This window comes from Cryptomeria japonica, chromosome 5, assembly GCF_030272615.1.
Source record: "Cryptomeria japonica chromosome 5, Sugi_1.0, whole genome shotgun sequence".
In the NCBI taxonomy this organism is placed as follows: Eukaryota; Viridiplantae; Streptophyta; class Pinopsida; order Cupressales; family Cupressaceae; genus Cryptomeria; species Cryptomeria japonica.
The window spans coordinates 87,819,311-87,835,235 of NC_081409.1; the positions used below are offsets into that span (position 1 = coordinate 87,819,311).

The window sequence follows — 15,925 nt, forward strand, 5'->3', positions numbered from 1 at the left end:
GCTTCCGTACGGAATGATGTACTCGCCACCTCGTTGTCCCGTCGTTCGGTCGTCATCTCACGTTCAATATTGGCCTTTGCCTCCCGTAATCTCTCCTTCTCCGTACGGGGGTCAGGATAAGTTGCTTTTTTCGTCTGGGCGCGGGTGATCGCCAGTACTTCTTTCTCACGAGTCTTCTCAGCCTTCTCAATGTTGAGGAGATTAACCCCTGCCTACGGGCAATTTGCGTCCTCATGGTCGCCTGGCCCACACCAACGGCAGAGGTGCTGAGGGGTGGCTTCCTTCGTGCAATCACGAGCGAAGTGCCCCCACTGATTACAGGCCCTACATTGGATAATTGGCCGGCCCTTGGCGTCATACTAGATACGGCTTCCATTATTGGTATTGTTGCTATTCCTTCCGCCGCCGCGTCTGTTGTCCCGGTATCCTCCAGATGATGTCGTTGTGTTAGTATGTTGGCCGGTACCCGCTGGTGCGGATGTTGTGGCCTGCTCCGTGAACAACACCTGGCTCATTTGCGTACCTCGGGTTTTCATGTTGTACGGGCACTCCTTGGTGGAGTGTCCCATCACTTGGCAAATCTCACAGAATGCCTTCTTTTGGCAAGTACCCTTTGTGTGCCCTTCCTCTTTGCACTCACTGCACCATATGTCCCCTTCGTTCCGTCCAATGCTTCTCATTATTTTGAATTCCTTTCTCATTCGCTCCATGTCTTTCTGGAGCGCTTGCACCCGTTTGCCAGCCTCGTCGTCGCTGCTGCTTTCCTGTGAAGAGTCATTGTCCTCGGATGAGGATTTATTACTTTTCTTCTTCTTTGATGTTTTGTGTTCGCTCTCCAGGTCCATCGCCCTATTATAAGCGTCGTCATATGACGTCGGGGGTACAATTTTCATCTTCCTCCGTAGGGAGGATTTCAACCCTTCAACGAACCATCGTTTCTTCAATCCATCTGCGGGTTGGCTTTCCATTTTACCCAAGAGTTCTTTCAGCCTCCGACTGTATGCCCGTACTATCTCCTTGGTACCTTGTTTGGTACTGTATATCTCCGTTACAATTTCATTGTCATCACGGAGCAGCCGAAACTCCCCCGTGAATTCCTTCTGTAGATTGGCCCACGTGGCGACTTTTTGCTTATCCACATCGGAGTACTAATCTATGGCAACTCCTCGTAACGTGGCTGGGAACTGCTGTACCCAGTCATCCTGGTTTGTTACTCCATTGGCGGACCAAATGGTTTCACATGTACGGCAGTGCCGTAAGGGGTCTTCCTTGCCCTCCCCTGTGAACTTTGGCAATTTTTGTTTACTCGCCATCCCACCGCTGGGTCTCACTCCTCTAATTCCTTGTGTGCTTGTACCTGGCGATCCTCCGCCTCCTGCAACTGAACCTCCACTCGTGGGTCCTCCGGAAAAAGTTGCTGACACCGAACCAAACAAATTGCCTCTCATATGGTACCCTTGTGCTCCCTCGGCACCTTCGGTCGTACCGTCACCTTCCGTTGTCTCCCTCCGATTGTCCTCCGAAATGGACAAATTCTTTAGCAAGTCTCTAGTAGCGTCGATCAGGTTTAGATTTCGCCTTGTTTGTTCCACCAACTCTTCGCGGCTTCTTACCCTACGGTGGTATTCTAGCGAACTGTAGAGTTCTCCTTCAGCACCCTTCGTGACTCCTTCTAGCAACCCTACAACAGTGTAGACAGTGTAGTTCTCTCCGTCTATCTCTGCCTCCGCAACCTCCGTGACACCTCCTGGGTTCCCTTCGGGCAACCCCTCGGCCGGTCGTCCCTCGGCAAGCTGCTTTAGCCTACGCCTTCGTTCTATCTGCTGTCTGAGATTCAATGCGGTTTGTGCCACTTCCCATTCGTCACTCTGTATCTTTTTATTTTTGTCCTTATTTAGTCTATTGGGCATAAGTCAAAGGTTCAATTTCCTCCTGGCCTGGCGCCATCTCGTTCTATTTCCCGTCGGCTGTTCTCTTCGTAGCGTTGCAGGATTTGTTGTCGTCGCTCTTCCTGGGCAATCTCCTCCAAGCGGGCCTGTTGTGCCAGCGATGCCTGTGCAAGCAACCGAGGGAGGTGGTTCATCAACCAGTTTACTGTCGGGCTAACCTCCAGCGCTGTCCACACGGCACTTGGTGGGATTTCTGCCTCCACCGCCTCTCGTCGAACGTAGGTCTGAATGGCTACCTGGAGCAAAATTGAAAATTCTCGCATTGCCGTGTCTTCTCCTGTGTAAAGTTCTGTCCGCAGGTCATTGGCCTCCGGGTTTACTTCACCAACGGGTAGGCCCATTGTGTCTGTGCGCCATCCGTGTCTTCCGTTCCCGAGTTCGTCTAGGCAACGGCGCCAAATGTTTGCCCTCTCGGGTAAACGGTTAAATGCAGAAAGTAAATGCACAGAACATAATGGAAATATATTAAATAACCAACCTCTTATTAATTCCACAGTCCATGTACAATAAGTGCTTATAACATTACATCTGACACGACTAACATGATCCTTTCGAAGAAAAGGTACACAATATATAATACCCGAAGCGGTACGACACAACCGTCGCGACTCCAACTACCTACCTGTCGGCTAACTAACTGACCGCCGTAACTCATTATTACCGACGACAACATAAACATAATATAACAACATAACATAATGATTATTCCCGGCAACAACAATGATCTAAGCTTGATAGTGCATTTCCCACACTACAAAAATATTTGATAATATAAACAGATAAATAAGGTCACTAAGACACATTGAACTTCCATATTGATTATCATTAAAATTGGGGTAGACTCAAGTTGGGCCGCATTTAGCTGATCCCATCCCCAATGCCTTAGGTCCATTAGGTGTTCTTCTTAAGTCACTTCATCCACCAATTACCAATGACTCTGCTGTATAGGGGTCATTGGAGTAAGCAACCACCACCTAATCCAACCATTTGACCCCTAGGTCCCTTTGCAATGAGTTTGGCATGTGCCAAATTTGTCACATTAGCCTGAGCAGCCCTTTGACAGTAAGGATACATTCTTTTCGTTAGAACCTTATCGGCTTTGTCTAATGCTTTCAGGAGTTTGCAAGCTCAACAGCCTTTTAGATCCAGCTTACCAAACTTAGAACAGGTACGTATAAGAGCAATATACACTACCACAATAACCAACCAATCATCACATGCACTTCTCTTGGATTCTTCACAAATCTTCAGCTTAAAGACTTAATTTAACAGCTTCGGCAAGACTCATTATTAGGGGATATATTCCGGCAGCATATCAAAGACAATCAGCCTGCTTAGCAGTTAGCTGCCAATTAAGCGCACCCTGCTCCTCGACATTGCCTTTTGTCACCTCCACCCTAGATGTGATTCCTTTCTAAGTCTACACATCAAACATGTCTTCATGGATAAGCACATCATTGCATTATCAATTTCATTACACTCGTTTTACTTTTCTACACTAACCATCATTGCGGGTCCTTATTGGACCAAACCAAAATGCTTTCTTAAAGCTTCATCGTTGCACTTTCATCTTTCAAATTGCTTCATAAAGCTTAGGTTTTCATTACACATGTTAGATAGACCCTTTTTTAAAACAGATTAGAACAAAAAGAGACCTTCTTAGTGCATAAAAGTGAGTGTTATAACTGTTGGAATGACCCAATTCACACCCCTAAGAGAGGGGGTGGGAGGAGAACCTGCAAGAGGCTGGTAGCTTAGAGAAAGCTTGTACAAAATCCAATTTAATTAAAATTTTGTAAGATAAAAACTGACAGTAATATATTGTATCTCCGACAATTGAACCAGAGCCTAAAGTTGTATGGTACCATTTTGACCGCCAACAACTACTCCTGAAATTACTGTGCAGCACCTGACCCACTTCTTAGAGTATTTTCCATAACTTTTCCATCTTTAGTTACTACGTCTCTTAATGGGATGTCCACTAAAAAGTATTATTTTTGGTCCAAATTAATGAAGACTTACACTAAGAACTTGCAAGTGGATTTGATTAAACTTCAACATTTATACATATGCATCTATAATATGTCTTCAGAATACAAATCTCAACTATTAAAACCACAATAATTTACTACTTTAGCTCGTCCCATTAGCATAGTTAAATCAATCATTATAAGACTTTCTTGCGTTTCTAAACAAAGCTATTTACTTGCAGGAAGAATTTGTTCCAAAACAATTGTCTAGCACAGAAAAACCAAGAAAAAAATAACTTACAAAAACCATTAAAGAACCATTTGTTGATTGCTTATTCTTTCTTGGTAAGGACTAATTTCGTAACTACTATAAAGACTGTGTTCCACTCAAAAATTCAGCCATAACTCTTCAAGAAGTTGCTATAACAATTTTAAAAACTCACTAAAAGCAAATTCTAAATTTGAACATAATAATTCTCGAAGATAGCAAAAATAAATGTAAATAGATTGAAAAAACCAGATCGTTTTGGATAAATGAATAAGCTTACCAAACAGCAGGGAGATGAGTATAAACATGAAAAGTCGGTGAGTCGCCATGGCCGAAATCAATTAAAACCCCTCCTCCCTCCTTTTTCAATGTTTCTTCTTTCGTCCGTTTTTTCTGCAAATTTGGGATTTTAGAGCAGACTTTGGATTTTATTAGCAGTCAAACATACCTACTCCCTCCACTAAATTTTTCTTTTTTTAATGGCAGAGCTTCTTTAATTTCATCATACTTCGTCATATGCCGCACGCGAGGTCACGTAAGAATTTGTTTTTTAAAAATTAAGTAATTATGGAGCTCAAAGTTTTTATTACGCCTGTCCATCAATGGCTCAGAACTTACAAAAGTTATGCAAGATGATTGGAATAGTTTAGTCCGTTAGATATTTTCATTCATTGTATGAGCAGATTTAATGAATAAAATGAAAATATCTAGTAGGCTAAACGATTCCAATCGTTTTGCATAACTTTTTGTAAGTTTTGAGTCATTGATGGACAAAAGGAGCTCATCCATTTCATATAGGATACGCCTTCGGCGTGAATATTTCTATTCACTGCGCGGAAAAATACATTGTTTTCCGTCTTAGAAGTCCGACGTGTAGGCCTAGTACCATAATAGGCAGCTTCCTTCCCAATCTGAAGCAGTGACGGTCGTACTGTGGCTCGCATTCCAGTTTTGTTGTGTTGGTTGAGGCATCGATCTTACTTTAAAAAGCTTTATTTTTTCCCTTTAAATAGTCCCTTCTCAATATAGGGGAGAGTACCCAGTACGTGCACACCCTAACTTCGGGGGTCCACGTGGCATGTGGCACACCACGTGGACCCAAAGACCAAGTTTGACCCTTCGCCCGCTCAACCGGTGATTTGGCAACCCGAAATAAAAAATTGGATGTCCACTCCTTTCATTTGTCACGTGTCCATTGTGCATTGGTTTGAGGTGTCGAAAAATTGTCATTTTGTACCCCCGACCAGAACGTTGGCGGACCCACCCCGTTACCTGTCGACAATATCCAACAGTCTAGAACGTGGTTTATGCGTGGCGAATTTTTAAAAGAACCCATTTCACTGCGCTCTCCCTCCAAAAACGACGCCACCACTTTCAAACTTTCCAACATGTCGCATTAACTCTGCGTCCACTCACCCTACGTCCAGCTGCCCCATCATGTTTTTCGAGCAGAGATGCATTCATGGCATTCGTCTCCTCACATTTCACGTGCTTTCTCTGGTGAAGGGTTTCAATCAGCTCACCTCTTGTTCGCCATCGCATACAACCAAATCGGCAAGGACCCAAAACGTGTGCACCTTTGGGTGGGTATGTGATTTGTTTTTGTCCTTCGAATTCTGGGTTGTAGTCGACTTTTTTGCCCTCATTCCACTTTTTGACGTTTCATTTGGTTTTTGCAGGGTTCGGCTATGACGAGGACACGTTGCGTTGGTTGCAACAAACCAACAACAGCTCCCCCTTCGACCTAGGTGAGGAAATGTCCTCACTAAGGCATGTCGATTTCGGTTTTTTGTTTGAAGGCTACTTCCCTTTGGTATTTCGGTTTTTTTTTTTCATTCTCTGTCTTTTCACAAGTCTTTGTGTTTCTGAGCACAACACGGTGTGTTCTTGAACACAATTACATGCCAAAAGGGAATCATAATCATGTGTTCAAAGTTCGTTGTTCTTTTTGCTCACTGCTACAAGAAGATAGGTTTACATTTCTTGCATCTTTGATTCTATTCATGGCTTCTAATCGATGTACAACTGAATTTTGTTTGAGGGTTTGAGGGTTCGAGGATTTGAATTGATATATGTTGGAATTTTGTTTGAGGGTTTGAGGGTTTGAGGGTTTGAGGATTTAAATTGATATATTTGTTACATGGTTTCAATGCTCAAATGCTTTGGATAGTTCAATGCCTTCGATTTCCAAGGGTTTCAATTTGTCGAATGTTGGAATTTTTTAGGGTTTATGGGTTTCTCGGTTTCAATGGTTCAAGTGTATATTTGAATATTCGAATGTTTGAGTCTTTTTGAGTATGTGGGTTTGTGGGTTTGAGGGTTTGAATGCTTTCACTTCAATACATTGCTTCAATGCTTAAATGGTTACATGTCCATCACTGGTTCGAAGGGTTTCATTGTCTCAATTTTTACCTAATTTCAAAATATTTCTTCAATGCTTAAATGTAGATTCAATGCTTCAATGGTTACATGCCCGAGGGTTTACACTCAATAAAATGAAGATTATTTGGTTGATTGCGACTTAATGGTTGTCAGGTTTTAATATTTGTCACGTTTCAATATTTGTCATGTTCCAATAGTTTCAATGTTGTCAAGTTTCAATAGTTTCAATGTTTGCCATGTTTCAATAGTTTCAATGTTGTCATGTTTCAATAGTTTCAATGTTTGTCAGGTTTCGGTAGTTTTAATGTTTCTTTCAAATAATGCATAAACAGTAAATTAGAAACCCTCAAACCCTTAGACATGAACAATGGCATGTATGTGCAAATGTGTATGCACATGTGTATGTATATACTCATGTGTATTCACATGTGTATGTATTTACACATGTCCATGCACATGTCTATGTATTTACAGATGTGTATGTGCATGTCTATGTATGTACACATGTGTATGAATCTAATTAAATGAATTTTATTTGGTTGATTGTGAGTTAGTTGTCAAGATACGTTTACTGTTCTTTCAATGAACTCATTAATGGTTGTCATATTTCAATAGTTCATGATGTTTCAATGGTTTCAATGTTGTCATGTTTCAATAGTTCGTGATGTTTCAATAGTTTCAATGTTGTCATGTTTCAATAGTTTCAATGTTGTCATGTTTCAATAGTTTCAATACTTGTCAAGTTTCAGTAGTTTCAATGTTTCTTTCAAATAATTCACAAATAGTAAATTAGAAACCCTCAAACCCTTAGACATGAACAGTGGCATGTACATGCAAATGCGTATGCACATGTCTATGTATATACTGATGTGTATTCACATGTGTATGTATTTACACATGTCCATGCACATGTCTGTGTATTTACACATGTGTATGCACATGTCTATGTATGTACACATGTGTATGAATCTAATTAAATGAAGTTTATTTGGTTGATTGTGAGTTAGTTGTCAAGATAATTTTACTGTTCTTTTAATGAACTCATTAATGGTTGTCATGGTTGCATAAACAGTATATTAGAAACCCTCAAACCCTTAGACATGAACAATGTCATGTATGTGCAAATGTGTATACATACATGTGTGTGTATATACTCATGTGTATGTATTTACACATGCCCATGCACATGTCTATGTACTTACACGTGTATGCACATGTCTATGTATGTACATGTGTACACACATGTATGAATCTATATGACTTACAACTCAAATTTCAAGACATTCTCTATAGACATGTACATTTATGTATGTATGTACGTGTATATACATATGTGCATGTACATATATATACGAAGGTGCATGTACGTGTATATACATGTGTGCTTGAACATGTATATATACATTGGTGTGAAGATCCACTACGTGCACACCCTAACTTTGGGGACAATGTGTCATGCCACGTGGACTAAGAGACCAACTTTGAACTCTGCCCAAGTACTTTGTTGAACTCCATTCACATGTAGTGTGATGATTGGGCTAATATGTCAACAATTGGAATAAGAAGCCTCCAACCTTGCAAAATACTTGTATAAGAACCCAGGGACCTTACTCAATTTGAAATAGTTCTTAGGTGGATTGAACAATTAAGCTCAAACAACTTTGATCCTCTATGTGTTACATTCACAAAAAAACACCTTTTATCTTGTTTTGCACTTCTCTTACTCCCAAATAATGAGGTCATGTCATTGTTTGAAAACCTTCGTGCTCTTCAATTATCAAAGTGGTCAGAGGACGTATGGAGGGAGAGCTTGGTGGATTGGGTGCATCACAATTGAAAAGTATTAAGAATTTCAAACAGTTGTGTGTCGTCGTTGGAGTACCTGCATGCATGAAGGTGAGGTGAGGCATAGTTAATGGCACTGCAAGGAAATTTTCAAAGTGGTCGGAGGAAGTATGGAGGGAGAGCTTGGTGGATTGGGTGGCTGTGTAGAAAAATGTCACATGACGAACTCGATCGATGGTACAAAATGGCACAACTTCGACATCTCACACCAATGGCAAGGTTTTTGAGCTTGGTGGATTGGCAAGGTTTCGAGTTGGGCACCCAACTCAATTATGCTAAATTGATACATCAAAACTATTGCCATATACATCTGTCAATAGACGAAAAATGTAGCATGTAGTTGTTCACACCTTTGCTCAATCATCCCATTACATGTGAATTGTGCCAACATATCAAACTTCCCTTTCCAACCCGAAACCATTGGACTTTGCAAACCAATCAAGCATTTAATATAAATGTAACATATGAAAGCATTTGAGACATTCAAACATTGGAGCGCTTGAACTATACAAACCAATTATGCATTGAATGTACATGTAACCATTGAAAGCATTTGAGTCATTCAAACATTGAAACCATTGAAACCCTATAACCCTCAAACAATTGAAATCATTGACACATAATAAAGTATTCAAATTGGTAGAAACAGTCAATCATCACATTACTTGTACGTCACCAATCAATATGTACACCAATGTCTCTATTACATCAATCAAAATTGAACAATAACTATTATTCAAAATGTCTTCTTAAACTTCAATTGAAAAAACAAAGCAAAAATATTCTTGACCCTGATCCTGATGGTCGCGGTGCTGCTATGGGTGCCACGTTCTCGTCAACATCAATAGAGTCACTAGTACTCAATTCAAGTGGCATTAGGTTACAATATCTAGGGCTGGCACCATATGGTGGCACCCCTACAATATATTTCGATGTGCCAAGAAAAGTAGGCGAGGGGGAAGTAGGCGAATAATTCATGCCTGTTGGAAAGTTGGGTAACATTGTGTTAATTAGATCTTGCATAACAGGGTGTCAGTCGGGCAAAGGCATGGACAAATTGGACTCACTGTTCAACAACTTCTTTCTTGCCAACTCATGGACCTGCTCTGAGATTGCCCTTTCCTCAGCCTCGTGTTCCTTCCTTGCTTTATCTCACTGCAGTTTTTCAGCCTTTTCCTTCTTCTCTAATTCCTTTAGCCTTTCCTTTTCTTTCTGCAAGATCGCCTTCTCCTTTCTCAATAGTGCATTAGTTTCTTTGGCCAACAAACTTGCTGCCTTGTTTGCTTTAATATGCTCTCTCTTTCTTTGTTTCCCCTCCTCTATTTCTCTACTCCTCGTCTCTGCAAACTCGACACCCTCGACAAACACATCAAAAGTTATCAATTGCCCTTCCCATGCCAAACGGATGCCATTTGAAGCCCCCTGCCACTTCTCTAGTTCACAATGTGAACGAGCAGCTTTAAGAATCGTAAAAGTGTATTCTACTATTGTGATTGAGGCGTCTCCCTTACTTGTGACATCAGGCTCTCCTCTTCCACATTACAGTCTCGTGTTGCTTCTTGCATCAAACCTGCATCGTTTCCGCAGTCACAGTCACCACAGTTTTCATAGTAATGTACCATTTCCGAAATGACACCTTTTGGTGGTGAAGGCAAGCTAGATGTCCCCTGTTCGTCTTCGTCTTCCAACTCAACACCGAGATTCGCCGCCCCTTCCACTACCCAGGATGGTGCAATTTACTCGAATAGAAGGCCAAGACTCTCGTCCAAAGTGTCAACTACATCTTCATCAATGTTGGTAGCTTCCTGTTCCATGTCTACTTGTGCAGTTGAATCTGTTTGACGGCTGGCTACAATTTTTTCCGCAACCACTTCCAGGGAGACATGGGCTCCCAATAGACTTAGCATGTTTTGCACTGCAGATGCATCTTCCCCATCATTAATGTGGAATGTGGTGTTGGCCTACATGTCTTGGGCGAGGGCATCAAGATTGAGGGGTCATATCCCCATCCTTTTGAATCCCGCAGTAATGTTTGAAACACTCAATGCATTGGCCAAAGACTTGCTACTCAATTCTTCTAGTTCAACCCTCCTGATTTCTAGATTGGGGAACCTTGCTATCCATGCGACTCTTTCTAATTTGAAGTATGTTTTGAATGGAGAGAATACACTCACATTGAGTGGCTGCAATTTGTGAGATGTGTGAGTTGGCAATGTCAGCAAGTCTATGCCCAACATCCTTGCCTCCTGGATGGTTGGCAACGCAACATGGTTGTCGTGGTCGTCGAATATCAACAAGCACATGTTTGTTGATGATACACCCTCATGGACGAAGCACTTGAAGTGGTGCAACCAACTCATGAATAGTTCCTTGGTCATCCACGCATGTTGTTGCGTTGCCACGCCAGCACCAGGTTCACATTTAGCTATGTAATTATGTATCTGCCTCTTGCCTTTGAACAAGTAGAACCCTGGAATGCTTTGTCCAGAATCATTAACGCAGCAAAGAATTATGATCCACTAATGACTCTTCTAAAGTATATAAGACACGTTCCAACTTCCTTTCCTCACAAGCACCCTCATTGCCCCATTTCTATCGACCATAATTCTTGTTTCCTCACAGTTCCAAATGCAGGTAGGACCATATGGATTAGCAACATATGCTTTTGATAACGTGTCGCAAAAAGCAGAAACAATTGCTAGTCTAAGACACAATGCCTAGTCTTTGTCAAGGCGTTCGATCATCCGCAAGCTGACTTCACGATGTCTAGCTTTGAATCCAGACCACCATGAGTTTCCAGGCATGCCATCCTTGAAAGGGGTTGGTCTACCCTCACAAATATGAGAGACAACTGCCTTCAAGTTTATGATTTCAAGGCCATGACCACAACCAACCATCTCTTGGCACCACTACACAATCTCCTCTTCTTGATATGTGAGGATGGTTGGTGGACCTGTCTTGGACATGGTGGTCAGACCACCCAACCATTTTGACAGTGTTGCAGTTGGGATGCCCACTTCCTTAATGCACCTCGTATGGACATTTCGTTGTCCTCAACATCTCGAAGTGCACCTTCCATGTGAGTTGTCGACCACAACTTTTGTTGCATTGTTACTTTTCTTATAGTTGAAGGTGGACTAGGTTGGTCCACCGTGGTCGGAATAGGACGTTCACTTGGATGGTTTGCTGGTGGGGGTATAGGATCTACCTGGGTTTGAACAGGAGGCGGGGCTTCTGCTTGAACATTGAAAGTGACACCCCTTTTTTTTTAACGCACCCTTGTGCATGTTGATCTCTTTGAAGCATGACGAGGCATCTTGTCTGCACAGAACAACATGAACATGAATGTTACCAATGGAAACAACGTTTAATAAATATAGGCCACCATAACTGATATGAATAAGTTTATATTAGTCATTCAATCTTTTCTGAATATTAATATCAGTTATACTCTTTTGAATCTGAATACTCTGAGATCGAACCAACTAACCATGTCATTTTATAAATCGACGTGTATTGATCAGTGCCAACAGTGATGCTTGATATGGAATGAATGTGCAATTACATATTGAATGACAACAAGGTGCAACAAGTCAATGAAGCTTGAACAATAGGACTATGGGAAGGACAACTGAGAGGGGGGGTGAATCAGTTGTCAATAAATTGTAATCCAAATGCAAATTATTCCAACTTAAACTTAATGTCGGTAAACCAGACTTAAGTGTCGGTAAAACAGACTAACAGTTATAGCAGTACCGGTTTAACTTAATGCATAAAATAGAAAGAGAAACAACATCCGCAACACATGACACAAAGATTTTAACGTGGAAATCCGGTAAGGAAAAAACCACGGTGAGAAACCTCCACAATCAAATGATACTACTGTAGATAGTATGTGTATACAAATGGGGTCTGCACATGCAAAAAGGCCAACCGCCTAGAGCTCACTGCTCAATCACAAAACAGGAGTCACACTGACTACACAATTGGATGGTTAAATCCAATGATAATGTACTGCACAAAATAGCCTTTGCAATGTTGGATTCAGTACCGGTTTAAGCTTTGAACATCTTCATAACCTTTCCTTTAACCTTCAAATAATGTCTGCGTGATTCGCACAAGGATCTGCTTATATTTGCTCATACCATTTCCATATCCATGTACATATCCAATCTTCAATAAGATCTTACATTTATACAAAACCTAAGACCAAATGTATAGGTTGGCTCACTAAAGATACTACAATTAAAATCAATTACAAATAAGTCTTGATGTGATACAACATGTCGGCTCAATACATTTACCATATTATCCAATCAATAAACAATATCCATAATGTGTCATGCTGATCTGGAATATCAAACGTGTATTGGTCCATAACCTAGACCTATCTGTCGGTAAAGGAAAATCTGTCAACTCGATTAGACCAATAAGCAAAACACCAAATCCAAGCTTCCAATCAATGTCTTTGACATAACCAAATGATAACAAGTCATCATCGCTGTCGATGAACAATATAATTTGTCGGTGAAGCATATACTGGTGATTATGCATAAGCCACTGACCATAATATGTCGGTTCAACAATAAACCAATATGACCATAGTGCCAAATCAACAATGTCAACCTCCAAGAAGACAAGTGTTGACATCAATGACAAAACCAATGCAACACATGATGAAGTCATCCATAATACCAACAATCTCCCCCTTTGGCATTGATGGCAACACTAGATAGAAAAACATCTAAGTGCCAAAAACAGAATGCCAAAAACAAATAGACCAACAATCTCCCAAGGGTAGATCAATACAAAGTTTTATAGCACAAACATAAACCAAAAATACATATATCCAAAGAGTATATCTCTCCTCCAAGGTATAATGTTTTTCATAGATATCTCTCCCCCTTTGACATCAAATGCCAAAGCAGTTAAGTTTCCAAAAATATAACATTCAGCCAACTACTCCCCCTGAGAAGTAGCTCTCCTCCATCAAAGCTGAAAAACAATTTTTTTTTTAGTCCTTGCTGGTTTGATGCCAAAATTCATCATCCAAGTCTCTGTCGGTGGGGAAATTACCCCAAGCTACTCTCTGAGATATTCAAATGTTTCCTTAGGAAAAGGCTTTGTAAAGATATCTGCAATTTGCTCTTTAGTATTCACATAAACCAATTTTACTTCATTTGCTTCAACATTCTCTTTCCGAAAATTATACTTAATAGAAACATGCTTTGTCTTAGAGTGAAATACCAGATTCTTTGATATATCAATTGTTGTTGAATTATCACAATAGATAATTATTGGTTCTTTGCATTTTACCTTTATATCCTTCAACATTTGCTTGATCCATAATACCTGAATACAATTAGTTGTTGCTGCAACATATTCTGATTCTGGTGTAGATAATGATGTACAAGTTTGTTTTTTGCTTATCGAAGAAATCAATCTTTTGCCAAGAAAGAATGCACTGCCAGTGGCACTCTTTCTATCATCTACATCTCCTGCCCACTTTGCATTAGTGTATGCACATAAATCAAAATTGTCATCCTTAAGGTACCATAAACCAAGATTTGTTGTGCCTTGTAAGTACCGGAAAATCTTTTTAATTGTTGATTCATGATTTTCTTTAGGATTGCCTTGAAATTTAGATACGATACATAATGCATTCATTATATCATGTCTTGTTTGTGTTAAATACAGTAATCCTCCAATCATAGATTTGTACCTTGTCAGATTAATAGGAGCTGAATCATCCTTCAATGTCATTTTATTAGTTGTAGTCATAGGAGTGCTTACTAGTTTGGAATTTTCCATACCAAATTTCTTCAAAAGTTCCTTCAAGTACTTTGTTTGACATATGAATATACTTTTATCTGTTTGTGAAATCTGCAAGCCTAGAAATTATTTTATCTCTCCTATCATAGACATTTCAAATTCTTCCTACATCTTGTTAGCAAGTTCCTTACATAATCCATCTTCACCTCCAAAAATGATATCATCTACAAATACTTCAATAACCAAAATATCATCATTGGTAACTTTGTAATACAAATTGTTGTCAGCATTACCTTTTGTGTAACCAAGCTTCAAAAGATATTTATCCAATCTAGCATACCAAGCTCTGGGAGCTTGCTTCAAACCATATCCTTATTATCTGTCAAAGAAAATCCACTAGGTTGTTCAATGTAAACTTCCTCCTCAAGATCTCCATAAAAAAATGCACATTTTACATCCATTTGATAAACTTTATAGTTCTTATAAGCTGCAAATGCAAGAAATAGTCTAACTGCCTCAATTTTGGGTACCGGTGCAAATGTTTCATTATAATCAATTCCTTCTTTCTGTGAATAACCTTTACAAACTAATCTTGCTTTGTTTCTTATTACTTCACCATCTTCATTAAGTTTATTTCTATATAACCATTTAGTTCCAATTACATTATTGTCTTTAGGTCGGGGAACCAATGTCCAGGTGTTATTCTTTTCAATTTGTTCTAATTCATCTTCCATTGCTTTTATCCAATGTTCATCCTGACATGCTTCAATAACAGATGCTGGTTCAACTTGAGAAATTAAACATACCTCTTCATTTGCTAGTCTCCCTCTAGTCATAACACATTGATTCTTGTTTTCCAATTAGTTGATTCTCTGAATGATTCAATCTTACATACCTGGGTTTGTTCTGATTTTCACTTACATGATGTTGTTCTTCAGTCACAGTTGAGTTTTTTGATGATGTCGGTGTGATTGGGTCTTCACTCTGTATCGGTGCAATCTGTGCTGGTTCATTTATAATCATTTCAACTGCCGATTCTACAGATCTTGAATCTCCTCTAAAATGTTCATCTATCTTCACATTAGTACTTTCAATTATTTTCTATAACCTTTTATTATAACATCTATATGCCTTGCTTTTAGATGAATAACCAAGAAATATTCCTTCATCACTTCTAGAATCAAATTTGCCAATATGCTCATCTCTTCTAATATAACATTGTTAGGCCCAATATGGAAAGCTAATGTACTGAGAGGGGAGGGGTGAATCAGTACTCCAAAACTTTTCTTGATTAATAACTTTACTGTTATTGCATAAACAGAATAGTGCAGTAACATAAAATAAAGTTAAAACAAATAGATAACAATCATACATGATTCACTCCATAACACATATGTTTTGGTTACGCAGAAACTCTTGGTTAGAGAGAAAAAATGCGGTGGGGATGGCACCCACAGCTTCACTACTACAATAATAAAGAGTGCTCGGTTAGAGCTACATTTTAGCTATTTCTGATAGCTTAACCTGTTAGGAGTAACAAGATCTGTTAGATCTACCTTGCTAAAGGATTTTACAACATTTAATATGAATGTTGCACTTGGTTAGAAGCTTTACAATTTATAGACTTGATTAGAGTCTTTTACCCTGTTAAAGGTTTCTCTTACAACTTCACAATATTACAATAAAATCATTACAAATATCTGCAACTTTACATCTGAAATGTTATAGCAGATTCTATG

The 15,925-nt window shown here is 39.7% G+C and overlaps 1 protein-coding gene across 1 annotated transcript in view; it reads right to left on the reverse strand.

The window, feature by feature from the left end:
* LOC131054704 (translocon-associated protein subunit alpha) overlaps positions 1-4,720 on the reverse strand; it is a 69,199-nt gene extending 64,479 nt beyond the window's left edge. Inside the window, exon 1 of the mRNA XM_057989262.2 lies at positions 4,468-4,720. Coding sequence (XP_057845245.2) covers positions 4,468-4,516 — 49 coding nt within the window. The 5' untranslated portion in view covers positions 4,517-4,720. The remainder of the gene's footprint in view (positions 1-4,467) is intronic.
* Between the last annotated feature and the right edge of the window lie 11,205 nt (positions 4,721-15,925).